General features: G+C 42.0%; 1 protein-coding gene across 7 annotated transcripts in view; it reads right to left on the bottom strand.

Moving 5' to 3' along the window:
- Positions 1 to 23,878, bottom strand: part of SCHIP1 (schwannomin interacting protein 1) — a 580,639-nt gene that overhangs the window by 29,229 nt on the left and 527,532 nt on the right. Inside the window, exon 1 of one of the 7 annotated variants that reach the window (XM_086674606.1) lies at positions 23,560 to 23,794. The exons of 5 other annotated variants lie outside the window; for them this stretch is intronic. In XM_086674606.1, coding sequence (XP_086530732.1) covers positions 23,560 to 23,589 — 30 coding nt within the window. In that variant the 5' untranslated portion in view covers positions 23,590 to 23,794. Of the gene's footprint in view, positions 1 to 11,748; positions 12,163 to 23,559; positions 23,795 to 23,878 lie in introns of those variants that run through there. One more of the 7 variants, XM_086674605.1, reaches the window with a different exon arrangement.

Here is a 23,878-nt window from a genome sequence, read left to right as displayed (position 1 = left end):
TTAAAAATTAATTAATTAAAAGTTCAACTCCTCAGTCACGCTAGCTGCATTTCAAGAGCTCCACCGTCACAGGTGGCTACGGGGCACCATATTAAACAGAGCAGAATAAAATATTTGATAGCACAGTGCTGGCTAAGATAGTGGTTCTCTTTTTAAATTTTTTTTTTTTAACGTTTTATTTATTTTTGAGACAGAGAGAGACAGAGCATGAACGGGGGAGGGGCTGAGAGAGAGGGAGACACAGAATCGGAAGCAGGCTCCAGGCTCTGAGCCATCAGCCCAGAGCCCGACGCGGGGCTCGAACTCACAGACCGCGAGATCGTGACCTGAGCTGAAGTCGGCCGCTTAACCGACTGAGCCACCCAGGCGCCCCTCAATTGCCAGCTTTGACAGGCTGCATCAGAATTTCCTGCAGTCTTTAAAATACACACCCCAGGCTCCAGCATCAGATATTTACTTTTTTTTTTTTTTTTAATTTTTTTTTTTTTCAACGTTTATTTATTTTTGGGACAGAGAGAGACAGAGCATGAACGGGGGAGGGGCAGAGAGAGAGGGAGACACAGAATCGGAAACAGGCTCCAGGCTCTGAGCCATCAGCCCAGAGCCCGACGCGGGGCTCGAACTCACGGACCGCGAGATCGTGACCTGGCTGAAGTCGGACGCTCAACCGACTGCGCCACCCAGGCGCCCCAAGATATTTACTTTAAATAGGTTTGCGAACTTCTAGTTCAAGGAAAGCTCATCTCTCTTCTCCTTTTCTTTCACATTTAAAATTTTTTCTTTATTTATTTTGAGAGAGAGAGAGACAGAGAGAGAGAGAGAGAATCCCAAGCAGGCTCTGCACTGTCAGCGCAGAGTCCGATGCAGGGCTCAAAGGCTCAAACTCATGAACCATGAGAGCATGGCCTGAGCCACAGTCGGACGTTTGACCAATTGTACTGCCTAGGCACACACCCCTCTTTCACATTTTTTAATCCATGGAAACCATAGTGTTCTATCAAGTCTCACACTTAGTGATTTTATCTGTATCTATTTATGCAGACAGCCCTCCATTCTGGCATGCACCAATGGAACCGTGTCATACTTAAGAGCCATAGTGCATGTGTGTGTGTGTGTGTGTGTGTGTGTGTGTGCGTGTGCGATACAGCCACAAAGTGTAAGAGTGCTTTTATATAGTTACAGAGGTGATGCTGATATCATATTGTCTGCTGAGCTAGCATAGAATGGATCCCCGCGAAAGTAACCATAAGGTCGTAAGGGGAAGCAAGAATGCTTTTAATTTTACTAAACGTTTGCAATTGTGCTGCCGGAAATTTTAATTAAAGCAACCTACCCTCCCGAATATGCGGGGCTGGCACTTGTGATGGTTCTGCCAAAACAGAACCATTTGATAGCATCTGACATCTTTATAAATTCGTTTCAAAATCCCAGCATCTGCCATGCAGATTTAGCACAGTGAACCTATTTCTTAATTCATGTAGAATACAAAAGAGATTCGCACCCAACAGTCTCTATAGTCAGAAAAGTGTTGCGTGAAATTGAGTATCCAAAAATAAAAGCAGCAGATAACATGAGTGTTAATGACTGATGTTTAACAATACACTGGTGCCCAACATTAGCCTGGAAGAGGTTTTATTTGAAGAAAATACCTATCCCAGGTGTGAATGTGTGAACACACACTTGATTCCATGTATATCTTTCCTAATGTACTTGGTACACTACAGCTATCGATATTAGAGAAGGCCTTAAAATATTTCTATTTACATTAATTACAACCCTTTATACTTGGATATTGTGATGGACAGCTTGAAGAGGACTCTTTTGTAGTACACAATCTCTCACCCCTCTCCCTTCTCTCTCTCTTTCTCTGGATCCCACTGAATAGACCAAAAAAAGTATAAATAATATAAACATCACCCATAAATCAAACACTTAGATACAGATCACAGCTAACATTTTGGGATTTTTGGGATAGTTCTTTTTAGTTTTTTATCTTATGTGTGTATTTTTTTTCCTTTTTATAAAATTGGGATCATATTGTTTATTCATTTTGAGAGTTTCCCTCATGCCATTTAAGATTCTTTAAAAATACAATTTTTAATGGCTGTTTATCATTCTGTCCTATGGAGTTACCTTCTCTTGTTAGTCATTTGGGTTGTAGCCAATTAAAACTAACACAGAAGTCTGCATTTTTACATACATCTCTGCCCACATGTCTGATTCTTTCCTCAGGATAAGTTCCTGGAAGTGGAATTACCAGATCAGCTGAGTGTGAGCATTTGTTGAGGCTCCTGACACATTTTGTCACATTGCTCTGGAGAAAAGCTGTTCCAATTTACATGCCCAACAGCAACGTAAAAGGGTGTGGCATTCACTATATCCTGGCTAACACTGAGTACTTTCACTGAAAAAAAAAAAAAACCAAAAAACTTCTGTTGGTTTTGATAGTCAAAAAGTGGTATTCTTTTTGTTGATTTCCTTGATTACCAGTGATATTAAATACTTAAAATTTTTTTAGTTACTGTACTTGCTTTTCTCTGAATTACTTCTAGCTTTGCTTATTTTTCTATAAAGATCTGAGGAGTTTTGAAATTTTTATAGTAAGCATATCATTAGTCCTTTTGAGTTTAAATCTAAGTGTTACGTATTTACGTCAATCACTCCCTTTCTCTGAAATGTCGTTGACGGCTTTGTGCGCGGAAAGCCCTTCCCAGGCTAGAGGTAAAGGATCTCACTGGACGTTAGAGGATTAAATGAGAACATTTATGGAAACTGCTAAGCAGCAGTGGTGGTGATGTAAATGTATGATAAATGGTAGCTATTATGGCTAATCCTCCTATAATTCCTGCTTTGAAGACGAGGAACTGGAGGGTGAAGGAAGGTTACCTTATTAGTAGATGGAAGAAAGAGCTAGGATTCAAGTCCATCTTTCTGGTGCCAGATCTTTCTGCTCTTCCACACTGATGAGTGAGGTGTCTGGGCAAATAATGGTGGCCGCCATGTTTGGAGATATGATGTAGGACTGACAAGTTATGGATCTACTTCTTTCCTGAGATGGGGTGTCATGTGTTCTCAGAAAAGGAGAAAACACTTGACTGCAAAACATACACACCAAGGCCCAATCATAACTGCAGATATTTACAAACAAATGCCTCTCATCAGAGCCACTCTCCTTGACACCACTGCTTAATCTTCCTTCTGGAACAAATGCCATTCCTAACATTTCAAGTAACCATGATTCAACTGACTAGTAAAACAGTTTTTCTCTTAAAATTCAACAATTGGAACTATTTTCCTTTCAGTTGCCTGCAGGTGTAGACTGAGTGAGTGAGTGTGTGTGTGTGTGTATATGTGTCTGTGCGCGTGCGCGCGCGCGCGCGTGTGTGTGTGTGTGTAGTTTCAAAGTTCTTTTGTTCTCCAAGGAATTATACCTGCAGGGCAATTATGTCCTCCAACCTCCTGAAGCCCAGATGTGGCTCAGGGTGAGGAACAGGGAAGTGTACAGGAAAAGGAAGAGGCTTACTCAAAACTACACTGTTTGGCTGGGCTTGTGGCACGTGGAGCCATGTCCACTCCTAAAATGACCTTGGGAAATACCCTCTTAAAACAAAAGTAGAACATCAAAAATTGATAACTCTTTGCAAAAAGCAAATGGGCAACTGAGGAATAGTGGCTCATCGCTGTAAGACTGAAAGCCTATTCAAGACCAAGAGGAGAGTAAAAATGTGCTTAGAAAATCACCATTGTCCAGCCACAGGCAGTTAGTTTTTGTCCTCGCCTGTCGCTGAATTCCCTATTGCCACCCCCTGTGCCCAGGCAGATAAGACTCACAATGGCTTTTGAGGATACCATGTGAGCCACGATCTCGGAATACAGACCACTGGGCATTTTCAGAACCCACACGCTGATGCTCAGCCTTTCCCCCGTACCACTGTTCTGCTGCAATTCCCCAAGCTTGACAAGAACGAAGGCGGGTGTTTGGTAAAAGAAATAAAAACCAAAATGTTCTGCTTGAGTAGATACTGTCCATCTCCAAATCTGGTATGTCCCGAAGTCCTTTCCATACTTTCTTCAGGATGAGGCGGGACCTGTCCTTTACACGCTGATACCATTCCCAAGTCCCCTCCTCTGGCCCTGCCTTCACCCCTCTGGCCCAGAAGCATCGTGATGTCTCTGGTCTCTGAAGCGGGGGCCACCTAATCTTTCACGTGCTGACTTGCACATGAATTTATAAATGGAAGACGGGGTATCTTCTGCATTTCTAAAATTTGTTTGACACACCGTATTTTTGTGGGGTTAGCTGTGGGGTCGCCAGGCCTCTCAGGAACACACTCTGGGAAATAACATCTTAAACCTAAATCCAGCTGGTACTCAGGACACTGCAAACAGCTGCTTCCTTCTGACTCCTGCACAGATGATGAAACCCACGTAGCCGGAAAGGGCCTGTCTGATTAAAAGGAAGGAGTTCCTTAAACTCCCCAAAGGAGGAAGAGATTTAAAGAAGTTTGGTCTAGAAAACCAGAGGACCCAACTGATGCGAATGGCACAGCAGTCTGGGGGAATAATGGCAGATGTGATCTTGGAGGCCTGGATTCCCTTGTAGGAATGGGGAGTTTTCCCCCAAGTTCCCTGTCTTCCATCTTTTCCCTGGATTGATCTTCCCCTCCTGCCCAGTTCCATTTGTTTTTTATTTTTGCTTGTTCACCATGGGCACAGAAATAACTTTTTATTATTGGATGTGCTTGTTACTGGTTTTAGTAATGCTAAGCGTCTCAGTACTCAATTCATTTCTAATCCTGGAAGATACCACTTCTGGCATCCTCCTTCCTGTCCTGCTAAATTGCTACCTGGTTACTGCTTTTCATATGTCAGGGTGTATATGGATCACCGCTGAGGAAAAACTTCCTAAGGACTGGGGGCTGCATTATTCCAGAAGCCGATGACGACCCTGGTCCCCCGTATGGCTCATAAAGAAACTCAGGATGCCAGGAGGTCGCTGCACCACCCGTATGCCAAGCGGAAAATTGCACAGGAAGGCACACGTACAAAGTGGCCCTCTCTCTGTCACAAATTTCTTTAAACTGGTAGTTCTCAAACTTGATTATGCATGAGAATCGCTGGAGGGCTTGTAAAAACATAGACTTATTTTTCTCATTCAGAAAGTCTGGGGTGCGGCTGAGAAAATGCATTTTTTAACGAGTTCCCAGATGTTGCTGATGCTGCTGGTGCAGAGACTTGGAGAACCATGGCTTTAAGCAATTGAACAGACCAAGTAGCGAGACGGAACACAGAGTCGGTTCTCCTCTACGGGAGCACAAATCTGTTCCATGTGGAACGTCCAGGCTCTGGACCCAGGTGGATTTCATCATCTGTAGACGCCTGGCCTTGCCAAGGCCTGGCTGGGATGCCTGTTTTGAAGCAATTAATGAACCCCTTGCTTCAGTGCAATCTATTGCCTAGTGATGTCGGCATCATCCCCATTAGCATCATTCACCAGGGAATGCAGCTGGGATTCTGGAGCTCCCTGTGGAAAAGCACTTTTCCTATAGGAAAATAGTAGTCACTCTTGTTTCTCTCCTCAGCTTGTAAGGAAGGCAGCTTTACTCTAACATTTACAGGCAGCATTCCAGGGCGGAGGAGTCTGACGCTTTCAAACACTGGGAACCAGAAGTACAGAACTCATTTGTTCATTAGGCAAATTGTATTAATTTTCTTGAAAACAAAATAATCAAAAGGAAAACCCACATATGTGGATACTAATTATTTTCTTTCTGAAACAACCGTGGGTTTGTCACAAGATCAAAATATGAAAACATCATTCTATAAGAAAATAAAATGTACTATTTTGAATGTCAAGTTCATAAGTACTTGCAATATGCAGGGTTTTTTTTTCTTTCAAGTTTTTGCATCTTATTTTATCCTCTGGGAAGAGCTTTTCAATTATTGGTGGAAACAGAAGTTAAATAACCTAGTATTTTTCCATTGTATCACTGAATGGATACTCTCTGGACATTTTCTTTTCAGTTTGTACTTCTGATGATTTCCATTTCAGACACTTACCTAATCAATCCAGAAAGATTTCCTGAAATGCTGTTGAAATCTCATCTTTGCATCCTTGCACTGAGCTGCCTAAACAAGTCCTCTGGACTAGATGTCAGGCCAGGCTGTTGGTGTTCAGCTTGCTGGGTTCAGCTGTTGCCTGGGTTCAGCTTGCATAGCATCAATACTCATGAGAAAGTTGTCCTTGGATACCTAATGTCCAGGACGGGAAGCCAAGGAGAAGGACACCTATTTTACTTGAGAACTGCCCGACATGAAAAGTGTTGGGATGCCAGTCCAGAGGAGAGAGATGTTTGTTTACAATTAGCCAACCGTGAGGATGGTTTTGCCTAGTGACTGCATTGTTTCTCATGCTACAGGGAGACAATATGAGCAGAAGAAGGCGGACACAAGTGCTGTTGTGCAGAGTCCCTAACACTTGAATACTCTTAATTGTTAAGGACCAGGGAGCAAAGGTATCTAACATTCAGTGGGTTGAAGTTTAGTAGCCAGTAACTGGCTGAATGGGAGCTCTGGAGAAGGTAAAGGAGCCCCAGGTGCAATCCACAAAGATAACAAAGCCGTGGAAGTGTTTCAACATTAGACCCTGCGGGGATACAGTTGGAAACGAAAGTTTTCCTCCCCTATGGGCGGTATATCCAAAACAGGAACTTCTGGGAGCATCTTATCTTGAGCTCCTTTTGGTTCTCACAGGATTGGCTACAGAGACTACTTTTTTTAACACAGGGGCAGTGTTGTCTGGGAACTCTTTCTAACAGGTGACATTTTAGAAGTCTGTAAAACCACCACTGTCATTCAGTATCACAGTGAGAACACAACAGTTCAAAACACCTACTGCATGGTTATGAAATAGCCCAACCTCAATCAACTGCCAGGAAGCTGATGTCCTCAATTTCCCATGTCAGGGTGAACTTAGGATCTGGGAGACCTGAACACAGGAATGAGAAGAAAGGAGGCAGGGAGTTCAGGTGATTTGGGGTCAAGAACATTTGACTGGGATATTTACTAGTGCAACTTACAGAAATTCTTTAAGCCTCGGTTTCTTTTTTCTGAGAAAAGGGATAATAATACCTATTTTATAGGTTGTTTTAAGGATTAAATGAAGTACTGTACAGAAAGGATCCGGCACAGAGCCTAGCCCAGAGAAGAACTTATTAAACAGTAGCTGTTGTGAACACTAAAGGGAGGGGTTGGGCAAGCTGATGAGAAGAATGGAGAAAGGGATAAAAGCCAGCAATGTCCAGAACAGGCAAATCTATAAAGACAGAAAGTAGCTTAATGGTTGTGGGGGGAGTGGAGGACTGGGAGTAACCGCTAATGAGTACAGGGCTTCTTTGGGGGGGGGGGGGGTGATGAAAATGTTCTGGAATTAGCAGTGGTCTGAATAACCTTATACATATACTAGAAACCATCAAAATGTACCCTAGGACATGGCGAATTTTGTGCTATATGAATTATATCTCATCCATATTAAAGAATCATATCTCAAAAAAATAAACTACACCCACAAAGGTAACTCACATACGATAAATCTGGAAAATCTAGTTACCTGAAACAACCCACTCCCCGACCGGGCTGGCTAGCCAAGGTGTGCCAACAGGGCGATAGGGTGGAAAGAACCCTGAACCAGAAGCCAAGAGGCTTCGTATTTATAGCATCTAAGACCAACCAGGCCAATTCCTCCCATGAAAGAAAAGGAGACTCTGGCCCAGAAAGCTGAAAAGATTGTCCCCAGGTGGCCGAGGTGGGGCTAGGCTCCAGGGTTCAGTAACTCAACAGAGTTCTTCAAGCGCATTCAGCCCTTACAGGCAGGAAGACGTGAGGGTTAATGGAGGTCGACGGCTGCTTTTCCTCAGTAATTGTGTGGGGAGGGCAGAGCTCTTGTCTGGAATGGCAGCTGGCATTCTGTGTTCCTGTTTATTGCAGTTTATCTCAAGCAGTCATTTCCATTCACCTTTTAAAAAAAACATGAGGCGCAGCTGTGGCTTCACTTTAAATATTGTTCCTTCCAGCCTTTTAATTTTTTCACGGGCTCCTCCCTAATCTTTCACCATAATTGGATGCACAACACCAGAGACAGCACCTCGGAAAAATAAAGCAAGCAAGCTGGCTTCCCCAGCCTCTGACCACACACGGCCCTGTCGGCGGCTCCTTCTACAAGGAGTAGCCTGGGAACAGACCAGCTCTGCTCTGGGACGGAGTGGCAGCCAGTCTTCTAGGTTAAATCTTCTCGATTTCCTTTCTCTGTCTCCATCAGTGTGAGCTGGATCTTTCCCGGGGTCTGAGACGGCACGGGCTGCACGCTTCCCAGGTCCACACTGGATTTGAACATTCTTCCAGGCAGCATCAGTCCCGTGTCAGCTTATTTGTTCGTGTACCTCCCTACATGGACTGTAAGCTCCTGGAGGCAAAGCCCAGCGTCCCTTCCGTGATCCTGGCTCCCCACGCAATGCCAGGGATAGACGGGGACTCTTCTGAGTGACGGTGGAGGGACCAGGATATAGATCCCATGCTGTGCGTCACTGTGGTCCTGAGGAAAATCAGCTGTGGGTCTTTGCCAGGAGGTCAGAGGTTGCTCAGAGCATGGCAGGGCAACAATGGACTGAGCATACACACCTGAGATTCTACCACCGTGCAGGCTTTCGTTCTAATATACTAAGATGTGTATATAAGCCAGAGGTCCTTAATGAAACACCTTTCTTACAATCAGGACCTTCCCCAAGGAATAGGAACAGATGTGTGCTCTCTTCCTTCCTTTGCCAAGGTGGAATCTAATTTTAGTATCGGAAAGTGACCTTTCCCCCTGAAGGCTGTTTGCCTGACTTTAAAACACCCTTGTAAAATAATCCCTATACACATGTGGCATTTATTAGTGTGACTGGTATAGGAAATTCTATTGGACCTAGGCAGGGGTATACCAATTTTCCAATTGTTTTTGACAACTGACCTCAAAGTGACCGGCAGTGAAAGAAGAAATTTTTAAAACTTTTATACTTACAAACATTCTATTTAAAAAATATGTATTTGTGTATAGGTCTTATACATACAAAATATGTATTTATAGTAGTATATATGTATAACTTATGAATAAAATAGATACATAGTAGAGGTATGGACTCAATCATTTTACTGATGGATCCAAGGTCTAAAAAGCCTGCCGACCGCTGCTTTATGGCATCTAATTTAATCTTCTATTTAGTCAACCAAATAGCAAAAATAATAGAAAAATGTAGAAAAGGAAGATTTGAATTAGGAAAAGTGATTTTTATATGAGGTAACTGTTGTCCTATCCCGTATTTATTTTGAGAGAGAGCAAGAGCAAGCAATCATGAGTGAGGGAGGGGCAGAGAGAGGGAGAGAGAGAGAATTCTAAACAGGCTCCTTGCTGTCAGCACTGAGCCTGATGTGGGGCTCAGACTCACGAACTGTGAGATCATGACCTAAGCCAAAACCAGGAGTTAGATGCTTAATCAACTGAGCCACCCAGGCGCCCAATCCTATTCTTTATATATATATTAAAAAAAAGTAATGTTTCTTTATCTTTGAGAGAGAGAGAGCACACACAAGTGGGGGAGGGGCAGAGAGAGAGAGGGAGACACAGAATCCGAAGCAGGCTCCAGGCTCTGAGCTGTCAGCACAGAGCACAGAGCGGGGCTTGAACTCACAAACTACGAGATCATGACCTGAGCTGAAGTCAGATACACTTAACTGACTAAGCTACCCAGGCGTCCCAATCCTAGTCTTTATATTTTAAAGAAAGCATATGCTGCCCTGCTTCACTAGAATCTCTTGATGAAATGATCAATAGTGGGTTTTTTTTTTAGCATAATGAAGTCTTCAGAGTAACCAATATGTACATTAATTTGAAAGCCCTTTGCTTGAGAAAAGTAGTTAAAAAGCTGAAATCACAAGGGAACTACTCTCGTGTTTGGGGTCCAGAAAAATATACATTGCTCTCTGTGTATCCTACACATCTAAAAGTTTCATCTAGCAGTCTTTTGTATTAACCTTTCAGATACTATTTTTTTTTAAATCCCATGTGGCATTCTACTGCCTTAGTTAGATAACAAATTACACAATGCAACTCTGTCTTGTTGTTGATGATGTTTTAAAGCTACTTGAGCCTCACATGTTTGTCATTTTAGTCAGTGCTGTATCAGGTTGCAGGCATATCATCGCTTGCTCATTCCAGGCATGCGGGCTCTCTCGGTTGTTTCTAAGGAGGAAAAAACTACAGTGGTCATCACTCTGTTGTTACTACAATAGTCACGGTATGTCTTTCATTTTTCCTAAGTGCAAACTGACCTAGACTTTTCTACCTGAGAAATGGTCTGACTGTGACCAGTCCTCTGACACTGAAAACAGAGGAGATACGAGAAATGTGCACTTATCTTCGGGGCTGGGTAAGTGACCGACTCTGATTGCTGAGTATCCTACATCTCTTTTGCACACCCATGTCTCGCAGGAAGGGATAGTGGAGAGATGTTTGAGTTTCAGTATTCTGAACACTTACCACCTTGGGCACTCACTCCCTTCTTGGGGAAGGCGAAGGGAGAAAAATGCTGGGGGCAACATGGCAGGTCATTGAAACCTCTTTTACATATTTAAGTTTTAGGTTCCAGAGAATGGAGCATAAACTATTGTGACCTGCTCTAAGAAGTAAAGTATATACTTAAAACACCCCCCACATGCATACCACAATTTTGTGTATCAGATATAAAATGCCATATTGTACATTATTACACTTAAGGAAGTATCATGAGAGAACTTTCTGTATTTTACAAAGTTATATCTATATAACTATATCTATCTATATAACTTAGAAAGTTATATCTATATCTATATCTCTGGGGGAAGAAAAGTTAATGGCACAGTTGATCAAATTAAAGATTGAGCAGCAAGTTTTGCTGTTCTAGGAGGCTATACTAATATTTACCTCTGAAGGAAAAGAGGTCTTACTTTCCACATCCACAATGGAAGGACCCTAATTCTTCATACTGTGCTGTGTCGTGACCCTACACTTGACTTGTGGACAATAATGAGGGGGAAGGATATACTATGTGTTCAGCCTTCTGTGGACAGACAAGCATATACTTGTAGTTTAATTTCATGACCTCACCCATGTAACTAAAGCTATTTTTACTTAGGCCTGTTATTACAATTGCCAGATAAAACATTCCAAAAATATATTTACTGCCTTTCAAAACAAAAGGTTAGCAAAGTATTAGCGGATACTATATGAATTTTTCAAAACCCCACGCTTCTCTTAGTAAAACTATATTTTTCATTGTTAAAAAAGTCAAACTTAGAAAGATAGGTTAAACATTCTAGTAATTATTTACTGCAAGTAAACTATCAACATACATCAAAAATTTTAAAAGTGATTCTTTTACATAAATAAGACGACCTAGCAACTAAATGCATGATAGAATTTTTTCAACTTCAGAGTAACATGTGCATTCCAGTTACTGTTTATGAATTAATGAATATTAATGAACACAAGCTGGGAAAGGCAGAAAGAAGCACCCTCCCAATGTAATGCATCCACTTCTGTGCATTTAGCTTTCCTGAATATATTACGGCAATGGCCACTGAGTGTGGAATTTGGCCACTCCTCAAGGGTGATCTTTCTCCCAGTTAGAAAAATGGTCTGATTGTTTACAAACAAAAGAGCTCTCCCCCCCTTACCTTTTTATAATTCCCCTCCATATCCAATGGGGATTCTTGACTGATGATGTCATCCACTCCATCACTGTCCAAATTCATCCTTTAACTCTTTAGAATTTCACTTAAGAAATAACCTCCCATGAATTCTGATAGGCTGATGTGCCAATTGCCCAGTACCCTGGTTACTGCTCATGCTGACATGGAGGGCCAGCTAAGAGTCTGTGCTTGGCTGTGCGTGTCCTTGCCCCTGCTCTGTCCCAGAGACACCGCCCTGCCGGCCTCCCTGGTCTGTCCTGAGCTCTGGCACAGGGGCAGCTGCTATTTCTGAGGCTCACTCTGCCTTGACACTCAGCTTGTGGAGTGCCCAGCCTTCCCCACCGTTCACTGTCACCTTCCCCTGAATGATCCCGCCCGGATTCCTCTCCACAGCACGATGCTTACTCCCAATCAAGGAAAAGCTGCTTCAACTCCCCAGCTCCCCAGTTCAGGGCTGAGTGTGGATGGCAGCCCTGAGAGGAAACCAGCAACCTTATTCTGAACCAGGGTAGTGTGTGGGATAAAAATAGATGCAAAAACCCCAGACTCCCAGACTTCAGTAGTGAGTTAAAAGCCGGGTATCCTGTGACAAAATGAAAACAGTATAATTTAAAGGCTAACCTGTAGGACAGATGTTTGCTTCCCACCCCCACCACCCCCCTTTTTCCTATAGCCAATCATTTCTCAAAATCAGATATAAAAATCTCATCTTCTGGTAGTAGCCCCAGCACAAGGATAAAATTTATTTCCAACTCAGAAAAGGACCCCTCTGCCTCAGAATCAGCGCTTTGTTCTATCAATATAGGCAAGAGAAAAAGATCCATCAACTTTTCTTTAAAATCCAGCCAGGGGCGGGCTTTTTTCACAAAAGAGAACGTTCCTTTCTGCTGCTCTCTTTACCCTTCTCCCATGGCTTTTGGTTTTTAACTGGCTTTACGCACAGAGATGGAAAAGGCCCACAGCTGGAGGATGTTTTGCTGCAAGAAGAGGACAAACGGAAGTGCACACACAAGCACATACTCATCATTATCCAATTACTACTACCATAAACTAAAAATATACCCACTATTTAAAAAAAAAAAAAAAGGTTACTGTTTGCAGGAGAAAGGGGCCAAAGAAGAATTCAAAGGCCAAGCCTCCATTTAACAAACGATCTCACACTCTGACACGCTTGGACAGAAAGCAGCAACTGTCCTACTCAATACATTTTCCAATATGAATTCCTGACCAACCCCAGTGCTGTTAACAACAAAGTTCTAAAGCAAAAATGCCATGCAACATAAGCCTTCACATGCTCACTCTGAGTTGTCTATTTCTCTCCATGAGTTAAAAAAAAATCAATTTGTGGAAGACTCGTGGCATAAACCTGTCTTAATGTAATTTACTGGAGCCCTATACCTATACGGCAAACACCTTCCTGTGCAGTCCCTGATTCAAATCCAAATCCTGCCTTTATTCCCCCCTCATCTCCCTGACCCAGTTCCCAAGAGCACGACTTGCACATTTACTGGACAGTACGATGACAAGTTGTATCTCATGAGCCACACCTGCATTTGGGCAGAGCTTCTCCCCAGTCGAGATCTACCCTGTCTTACTCTCCTCCAGACCCCAGGACCCTCACTCTGGACAAGGGTCCTACTATGTGCATACAAGAAACTCAGAACACCTTCCAGGCCTGGGAGGCAATGCTGGCCACCAAGTGCAGCCCCACTGTGGGTGTTCCCAACATTGCAGATTTCTCCAAACCTATGGCTCTGGGTAAAAATGCTCTACTTTCAAAGACCCTGGGTAGATTAAATCCTGCCAAAGGAGATTAGTTAAAGTGAAGGAAGCATGCATGCATCTTATTATATGACAGATATTAACACAGTAACAATAGCTGTCCTTTGTGGAGGGGTTGCTATGTGCTAGGCACTTTACACGTGTCTCTTACATATGTCTTTAATCCTCACAGTAAACCTCTGGAGTAGATATTATTATCAACTGCGTTTCATACCTGAGTGAGGTCAGGTATCTTGTCCGAGGCGTGACGGCTTGCCAATGGCCCAGGCCACAATTGAAACCTGGGCCCTCCGCTTCTAAATGGGTGTGCTATACCACCTTCTACTGGCTGCCTCAGTAAGAAACAACTGCACACAATAAAATAGTCAGGCACAGCTTTTAAAAATTAGGGTTTAATACAGAGGATTCTGGTTGCACTCATAATATCACATACTGAAACGTTTTCTAAATCGCATATCTGAACACCCCCACATGGGTCACTGCTATCCCCTGATAATGAGACTTTCAAGAAATGAAATAAAAGCTCCCTCACTGATGGTCATGCCCTAACGTGCTGTATGGCGACTTTTCCTTTCTAGTTTACCATGGTGTTTTTAGCGCTACTGTGACTTCTTTCCAACAGCTGTTACGGTTTCAAGCCTTTTTCTAAGGGGGCGGGGATTTCTGTTTATTCATCTTGTTTTCCCCACAGCATCTAGACAACTCCTTACATATGTTAAGTGGACAGTGAAAGACTGTTGAATAAATACATGAAGAGAGGAGAAATGTATGTATTACTTAAAATGTTTCCTCTAGGGGCACCTGGGTGGCTCAGTTGGTTAAGCGTTCATGAGTTGGAGCCCCGTGTTGGGCTCTGTGCTGACAGCTGGACAGCAATCTGGAGCCTGCTTCAGATTCTGTGCCTCCTTCTTTCTCTCAGCCCCTCTCCTGCTCACACTCTGTTTCTCTCTCTCTCAAGAATAAACATTAAAAAAAAATTTTTTTTTAAATGTTTCCTCTAAATGCCCCACAGTAGGAAACATTAACAGTTCCTATTAGTGTTTTTCAACTGAAATCTTCTGTGGAAATCATACATGTTCAAAAGATAAAAGTACGTCTTGTTGGATTGAAAGACAGGGACTACCACAAATTTCAGGAATTTCAATCTCTTGCCTAGGTTAGTTAGCATCCCAGTCCACTTAGCTGAGTTAACAGGGGGAGCCTGCCTGGGTGGCTCAGTTGGTTAAACATCTGACTCTTGATTCTGGCTCAGGTCATGATCTCATGGTGTTGAGACTGAGCCCTGCATCTGGCTCTGCCCTGGGTGTGGAGCCTGCTTAAGACTGTCTCTCTCCATCTCCCTTTGCCCCTCCCATGCATATGCCACCCCTATCAAAAAAAAAAAAAGAAAAAAGTTAACATGGATGAAATTATAAAAACCTAGAGGGCACCTGGGTAGCTCAGTTGGTTTAGCATATGACTTCAGCTCAGGTCATGACCTCATGATTTGTGAGTTCAAGCCCCGCATCTTGCTCAATGCTTGTCAGTGCAGAGCCTGCTTTAGATGCTCTGTCCTCTTCTCTCTCTGCCCGACCCCTGCTCTCTCTCTCTCAAAAATAAATCAACATTGAAAACATTAAAATTTACAAGACTGAGCAAAATACATAAAACTATAAGCCTAATTACTAATATCTTTTTATTTTAATTTTAACCAGTGGGTTTATACATTTAGTTAAAATGACTAAACTCTCACCATTAACTATCTATATTCAAATTAATATATATACACTAATATACTGACCACATAGATACATATACATGTATACATACATACTGTTACCATACCATCTTTTGGAGAAGGCCACCTCAAAATCCAAGATGGAAATTTCCCAGCCAAACAACAGTAACAAGTATGAAAGACCACTCCCTTTCCCTAACCCCTATACCTCTTCTTGTCATAAGTAGTTCTCTAATAAGCACTACATAGAGAAAAGTGATAGAACATCTCCCCTGAAACATGGATGCAAGAGCTTGGCGGGCCCACTTGTGAATTTACTTTGCACCCCCTCCTCAAGGAGTGCTCAGCACATAGGTTCACAACTTAGACCCTTTCCAGAAGAAGCTGTACCACCACTATCTGAATGGCTTGGGTCATCTTGAATATAAGGTATTTTCCTACCATGGGGTCTGATCTTTGGTGTTTTTGAGAGTTTTGCTACTCAACGTGTGTCCTTCTGACGACAACATTTGCATCACCTGGGAGCTGACTGGAAATGCAAGCTCTCAGATCCCACCCCAGACTTACTGAAATCAGAAATTTCATTTTTAAGAGTCTAGGAATTTTGAATGCACCTTCAATTTCAGAAGCCCAGCTTCAGACCTTGAAAACAATTCTTTATAAGCTATTATCTATTTCAGACCATACTGCCAGACATGGTGGCAAGACCCTGACTTTAGATGCTTGGGATCAAACTGTAATTAATTTTACTTCCAAGAGGTCCAAATGAGTAGAGGAAAGGAAAAACCAAAACAAAAGACCACCTTGGAAGATTTGAGCTGAGTATAATGTTTGGTGGTTCTACAGTAGCTATGCAAACAAAGGGATAATAGCCCCCAGCATCCTTCCCACAGATAATTTCCTCTGGTTCTTTCCTCTAATGCTGACCTCTCTAAAATGAACTGTGCTGACATAACATAGGCCCAGATGCTACTAATATTTTCCTTTAAAAAGTGTACACACAGCTACTTATAATCCCTGAGCTTGAAAGGGTCTCTTCTCACCCAATGCCCTGAAATTCAAGGACTAGAACTTGAAGTTTCCTGTCAAGCCACATCTGAACTGGTCACGTGAGCTAATGCTTTTAAATGATCATTATCAGCCAGTGGTGGAAATGATCGATTCTGAAAACACTGACCACATTACTGGGAAATCAGTCACGTGCTGTCAAAAGATTTTCCTATTCATAGATGGAAACTCTAGTTCATCCTGATTAACCCTTCAGCATCCCACTGCATTCTCTTCCACCTTAAAATCCAAACTCCATGTGCTATACAAACTGATGCCTAATTTATAATCTCTTTGCAAATTAACTATTTTTTTCTTCTGTGCAAAGTTCATCTAAATTTGCTTTGCTTTCCATTAAGGTATTCTGATAGCTAGATAAGCTATAAAAATATGCAGGCAATTTTTAAATGGACTTTTTAGTGCGGGTTAAAAAAATTAAAATGACAGCATTGGGAGTGGGGTGGAGGAGGTGAATGTGTTGGCAGAGTGTCAGGCGTTTACCCATATCTGAAAGACTGAGGGCCACAGACATAAATCTCCCTGCTCAACTGAAAACCTGAGCACAAGAAACTCAACCGCACTCACTTTGATGGCCACTGCACGTTTCCAAGGAGGACCAGGACAATGCCCTCTTTTCTCCGTGTTCTTAGCATTTTTACCCCATTAATGGCTCTCTCTTAGGTTAACTGTCACAGGCCACTCTGATGTTTCCCTCTGAATTCAAGTAGTTGTGTCAAAGTACTTACTATTTCAGGAAGTTTGATAGTTTCTGATGCTTCTATATATTGCACGGGGAATAGTAAGTATATCAGGATTTCAAATTTTCCCTTGGGATGGAGGATATAACTAAATAATAGGATATGGCTCTATTAATGTTGAATTTCTGCATGTGAAATTGTGATTAGTCACCCAAGATTATGTGTATTTGTGTGTGTGAGAGAATGTAGGGTCTCTACTCTCCAAAAATCATCCATGCACTGATATTTACCATAGAGACATTCCCATTTCCTTCCCATCCTTCATTGCATCCCCTTTCCAAGAGAAAATACTAGATGTCTATCTTGAAATGTGTTGCATATTTATTTCTTAAAATTACTTGGTGTCTGAATCATGGTATTTGAAGCCCCAAGTGCTACTTTAAATAGGAATGATGTATTGTACTAAATTTCTATTTCAGATCAGGCCCATAATGAAACTCTGTTGAAATGACTTTTTTTTTTTTCTTCCATTTGGGCACTTATCACTGTGCTCCTTTTGTGGTAAAACATATGAATTAGATTTTCAGATATCTTGGCTAAAAACAAGTACAGATAAATTTATATCCAGAATTATTTTCTTAATTAAATTGAGGGGATATATATGTGACCCCATCCTCAGAAAAACACAACTATACATCAACCAGGCAAAATAATGCAGATGAAGTATTCTTCAACGCTATTAACTATGGGAAAATCTTTTTCCAATTAAAAAAAAGCTATAAACTTAAAAATTGTTTCATTGCACTTATTTTTAAAAGCCTGTATTAAATAATGCACTAAAATGCTTTGAAATTCCCCTTTCCATTAGGTCAATATATTTTTCTTCCTGGCTGTGGATGAAACCAGGCTTAAACTGGGTGGAATCTTAAATGAACTCAAATTTGATATCTTGTTTTCTCATTCACAGGAAGAAGGGATTGGGAAATGAGCCCTCACTTGGCCTGATGTCAACAGGGATAGAATATATTTCCTTTCCTTTGTTAACTATTAAATAACCCACTAGAATCCTGGCATGTTTACTACTTTCTCCAGCAAGAATTTAAAAAATATCTTGATGTACTACTTAAATTGATATACTCCCTAATTTTATCATTTGGAATCAATACAGGGCATCTTTTATCTTATGTGCTGGGTATGACACTTCAACTGGACTGAAATGTTTTGTCCAAGAAAAATTTCGTGTTTCAGGAGGCAGTGAAACTACTCCTCTATACGGTAAAAAGATTCACTGCAAAATTTGATATATTAAGAAAGGGGGCTTGGGGGATAAGTACTTGCCTCAACTGACCACACGTTATTTTGAAAAAGTGCTTGGGGAAAGACCATGAAGTTCACCTTGGGAAGATTTTGGGGGTGAAAGAGAAATAGGTAGATAGGTATCTTCTTAATGCATCATCTCTGGGGAGGCTGGGATGTCTGTCTCATTTATTTTATTCTTTGCACTACCTCCCCCTTTTTTGGCACGTGGGATGTTTGACATGTTGGCAACTGTTCAAGAGGTTCACAAGCCAGAGACTAGGGGTGCTGCGGTCAGCTTCGCCAACTCCCTGTTGCAATGCACAGATCTGAGCTTCTCTCTGGTATTAGCATGGATAGTTCTCATCCTGGGGACTCAGTACAGCACCAAATGTGGAAAATGTAATTCAATCCAACAGACATTTTTTGAACACTTTGTATGCCACGTGTACAGTAGGGAATTAAAACAAGGTCCCGGGGCACCTGGGTGGCTCAGTTGGTTAAGCGGCCGACTCTTGATTTTGGCTCAGGTCATGATCTCAAGGTTCACAAGTTCAAGCCCCATGCTGGGCTCTGTGCTGACAGCTTGAGATTCTCCCTCTCTCTCTGCCCCTCCCCTGCTTATACTCTCTCTGCCTCCCTCAAAAATAAATAAATAAACTTAAAACAAATTTAAAAATGAAATAAGGTCCTTGTTTTCAAAAAGCCTGTTGCCTAATGGGGGAGACAGACTTGTATATCACTAGCTGTAAATGGGTTGGTTCTGTTAGAAGAAAAAACAAAGTGCCCTGAGAAGGAGACATTGTCAGTGGGGGAAGAGAGGGCGAAGCGTCCCAAAGGAGGTGGCATGTAAGCCTTGAAAGTTGCATCAACCTGCAGTAGGTAGACGCAGGTGGTATGTGGGTGGGAGACATTCTGGGCTGAGGTACCGCAGCAAAGCACGAGTACTAATGGCAATATGGGGGCACGAGTGTGGCATTTAGAGGGAGGAGTGTTTCTGCCAGGGGTTCAGATCACAGTGAGGTCTTGAATGCCATGCAAAGGGGTCTGGAATTATCCTAAGGAAAACGAGGGAACATTAAAGATTTCTATTGTGCTTCCTCAAGACCAGGTGTGTGTTTGAAGAAGAGTCTCTTTATGTACCCGAGGGAGGAAAGACATGAGAGTCATTCACACGCCATTTTCCTTTCTTTCTTTCAAGCCTTCATTCCCATAGTAGCTAAGAATGTGAGGGCGTGATCTATATCTGAGGTCGTAGGGAATTTAAGCAATGGGAAGAAAGGGATAAAAGCATGTCATTGTTTTCATATCCACACTAATTCCAAAAACCAACTGCAGGGAAAGAGAAGAAAATATTTAGGAGCTTTTAAGCAAAATGGACCCTTTGACCTAAACTTGTGCTTTCAAGTTAACAAAATTTCAAAGCTTCCTCTCAGAGACCATTTAGAAAAATCTGGCCTCTTGAAGGCTGCCAGGCCTGAAGCTGTGGGCAAGGTTCTTTCCTGAAGAGATTGGCTTCCTCCCAAGACTGGAAAATGGAGGTCGATAGCTCTATCTTTTAACACGGCTACAACTGAAAATGACAACACATGCCTCAGTAACCTCTTGGCGAATGTAAATCCTGTGAGGGGGAAGTACACGGAGATGATGACAATGTGAGAACCTTTAAAAACGAAACAACCATAAAAAATTCTGCCTGAGAATTGCTCTCTGAGCATCTGTCCTTGGGTTAACTTGTTCAAAGCACAGTGCGTCCAAACACTTCAAACAGAGGTTTTTAAGCTCGTGGTAGCAGTGAAACTCTTTTTCAAAATAATCCTCTATTTGAAAAAGCAATCAATCACTTCTACATCCATACATTGGCAACAAATAATTGGGAAATGAAGTGACACATGGTTTTCCTCGGCTGCTTTACAATTGTCACTGGGCCCCTGGTGTGGCGTCAGAAGAAGGTTGCTCTTAATTCATGGTAACTGACTTATTTATGCAGAAAGGTGGCCTCTGACAGGAACCTGCCAGCTCCCATACCAGGATAATAACTAGGGAAAAATCCCATTTCATAGATGAGAAAACTAACAAGAAACAAAAGGATTATCTGACCCACAGACAATGAAAACAGTGCAGGTTAATGGTGTGTGTGGGGTGGGGGGAGGGAAGGGTGGATAGGGGAAGACAGAAAGTCATCCCAGTGGCTACCAAAATATAAGAAACCATGATGCCACAGTATGTTTACATGCCTTTTTTCTTAGTCAATTTTATATAGAGTAAGCATACCATCCATATTACTTGAGGGTTTGTTCTAAGCACTGGGAAAACAGATGGATATAAATGTAAAAATCCCTGCCCTCATGGAGCTTACATAAAGTGAGGGAGACAGAAAATAGAGAACCATACAAAATATGAACTCTGATAGATGGTGATGAATGCCAAGTAAAAAAGTAAATTAGGGAAGTGTAATAGAAACACTGGGATAGAACCGGGGAGTTGGAAATTGACACAGGAAGTCCAGAGAAGGCCTTCCCAAGAAGGTGACGTTTGAGCAAAGACCTGAAGAAAGTGAGAAAGCAGTTACTGACACAGGATGCCAAGGTGAACTGGAATTTCAGATACACAGAGAACAATTTTTTAGTATAAGCATGTTCCAAACACTGCAGATCATTTGCTAAATCTGGCAACCCTACCTGGGGGAAGCACAACCAGCAGAAGGGACAGCAAGTACAAGGCAAGGCTGGCACAGTGGGAGGGGAGTGAAAGGAAGGGACAATGTGGAGAGTCCAAGAGGAATCAGAGGCAAATTGATGCAAGGCCCAGAGGGCCAAAGACCTGGGAGGATGTGGGGTTTACCGTGAGGAGGAGAATCTGAGATGACTGACATGCTTTGATTTAGGTTTTCATAGATCATTCTGGATACTGTGTTGAAAATAAGACTACTGTGGGGTGTGGACAAGGGTAAGAGCAGTTAGGAGGCCATTATGCTCTGAGGATGATGATAATAATAATAGTAATAATAATATACACCTAGACATATGCACCAAAATGCGGATGTAATTTTGGGGGAATGGCCCCTGAAGTTCCCCATTCATGGACTCTCCATTGAGAAACGCTGGTATAAATTTGCGGGAAGAAAGGAATCAGTCCTACAAATAACTTAGTCTTACTCAGTAAAAATGCTACCCTAAGGAACTTGCTTTAGTCGCTGCGTTTTTATCCTTAAAAACAAATAAAGAATCTACTCCTGAAATCATTATAGCACTATATGCTAACCAACTTGGATGTAAATTAGAAAATAAAAAAATAAATTAAAAAGATAAAAACAAATAAATAAATAAGCTTTCATCCAAAAAGGGGCAGGTTTCTGAAAAACATCCTACTGTCAGTATTATCAGTGACTATGACAATCAAGCTAAGGACTTAGAGAACCTGTCTTTTCTGAATCCAATCACATGTGGTGCCAGGTGGGTTCTAAAACTAAGATTTCCAAGTGGATCGAGACTTGGCTTCACGGTTAATGTTTTCATTTTTACTGACTTACGCGTAAAGGGAGGGTGTTTCAAAAGAACATACACATGAAGGTGGTTCTACTCCAAAACCCCATGAAGATGCAGAATCTACTATTATTATCTGACTAATACACTTACTTTTATTATGAAAATAAGCAATAAATACTTCAAAACTATTAAACACACAATGACAGTCATAGTTCAAGTAAAATAAAATCAATTTGTCTTCTTTCAGGAGCAGTTGGCTAACAAAATCCTTTCTCTTCAGGTGAAACTGCTGATAGTTGACCAATTTTTGACGTATAAAACCAGGGATTTCACGATCAACTGAATGAAAAGGTATAGGGAATACTCTTATAGTAGCTTGCCTTTCAAAAATTAAATTATATAGCTTCTCTGAAAAGAGAGAAGAAAAATGATTTTAATTATGATAGTAATTTAGTCACCTGGAGCCATGCCATAAGTAGGTTAGGCTCTCCATGGATGTTTGACATTCTCCATTCCCAAACTCGGTACTGTGTCTAAGTGAAGTTTTGGCTGTTTCCTCAGCATCTTCCCTTGCTCCTGGGAAGAATTCCTGTTAAGCGCATATCTCGATATTTAGGGTCTGTGACTTAAATGTACTATGAAATGAAAATACAATAAAACAAGCCCATAATTACACAATTCTAATTATTAAGCAGAGAAAAAGGTGTATGAATATATTGTATAGGCACACTTAGCTGAGAAACCACCCGCTTGAGGCTTGTGAAATGTACGAGTCTGCCTGCATACATTTACCTGTGGGAAATCTGACCTAATGAGAAACACCTGCTTGTCTCAGGTAACCTACCTCACACAAGGAAGAGGCATTGTTAAGTTAAAGAATTGGTCTCTTAGAGCTTCTGAACTCGGTCAGTTGGGTAATACCCCAACATTAACTATCCTGGACTTGGATTAGCCATGCCTGCTGCTGCAAAGAGCAGTCACTCTGAGAACATTCTCGTTGTCTGCTTACAAGGAAGACACTTTCAATGCTGCCTCGACAGGCCAAGTTGCAGGGAAGGAGTTATTAACACTCTAGGACTGGTCTTCTGAAATTGTCTAAGTGTTTAATTCAAAACTTCACGTAGCAAGTTAGCACAAAGATGAATATGTAATCCTGAAAAATTTTCTCTCTGGAGTTTTTTATGCATGTCGGCACCTTAATTCTTATTTACTAGCCATTTAAAATAACATGCATGTAAAAATAAGTTTGGAAAGACATAACAAGTGCAACTTTAAACATCAAGTGCATGCTGGCTGATTTTTGAAAATTTCTCAGATCATCAATTACTACTTCGTATTTATATAATTTCCTTAAAGACAATCCTAAAAACTGGATGCAAAGCAATTCACATCCTATGCAATGAGCAAAAACCGTATTTTGCAATGTTACCCTAGTGAACTGTGACCAGCTTTTCTCTCTGTGAAGCCCCTTAAATTCAATTACAGTTTACAGCAGTTCCTCTTCTTTGCACAGACATACAGAATGTGCAAAGCACAGATCACCTCAGTGGATTTCACAATATGCTTTAAAGGCCAAGGAAGCACTGTTTTCTGCCCCATTACTCCCCAGAAAACCTAATTACAATTCAGATACTGTATGCGATGAAGGCCAGGAGTGGGGAATGGCAAAATCCCTTGAAAATCCGGAAAGAGGCAACCTGCTGCTTTGGAAGAGGAAGGCCTCCTCTCCCAAAGGATTCCGGCCTCACAATCAGGCTTTAAATCTTACCTGATACGAACAGTTCTCCTGATGTACCATCTCAGTGCATCCTAGGGCACAGACCCCAAAGCAGGACTGCTCAGCGAGGCTGCCGAGGCAAAGCGCGGAGCATCCACTGGCGGAGAGAACGCCCTGGGAAGGCAGGGGCTCCCCGCAGATTAAAATGGATGCTGTTTCGCTGATCAACCTGCGCAGTGGCACTGCCTGTGCCGGGAAGCGCGCAGCGAGCCAAGCCGCTCTCCTCGGAAACCAGCAGTCAGGCTCACAAACATGGAGCTAGGACTGGGCTGGGGGAGGGGGCGCGCTCATCGCTGGCACAATCAGCCAA

The sequence above is a fragment of the Puma concolor genome, chromosome C2, assembly GCF_028749965.1.
Source record: "Puma concolor isolate L17-30 chromosome C2, mPumCon1.1.hap2, whole genome shotgun sequence".
Classification (NCBI taxonomy): Eukaryota; Metazoa; Chordata; class Mammalia; order Carnivora; family Felidae; genus Puma; species Puma concolor.
Note: the sequence above shows the minus strand (reverse complement) of the source record. Positions and strands in the feature narration are given on the sequence as shown.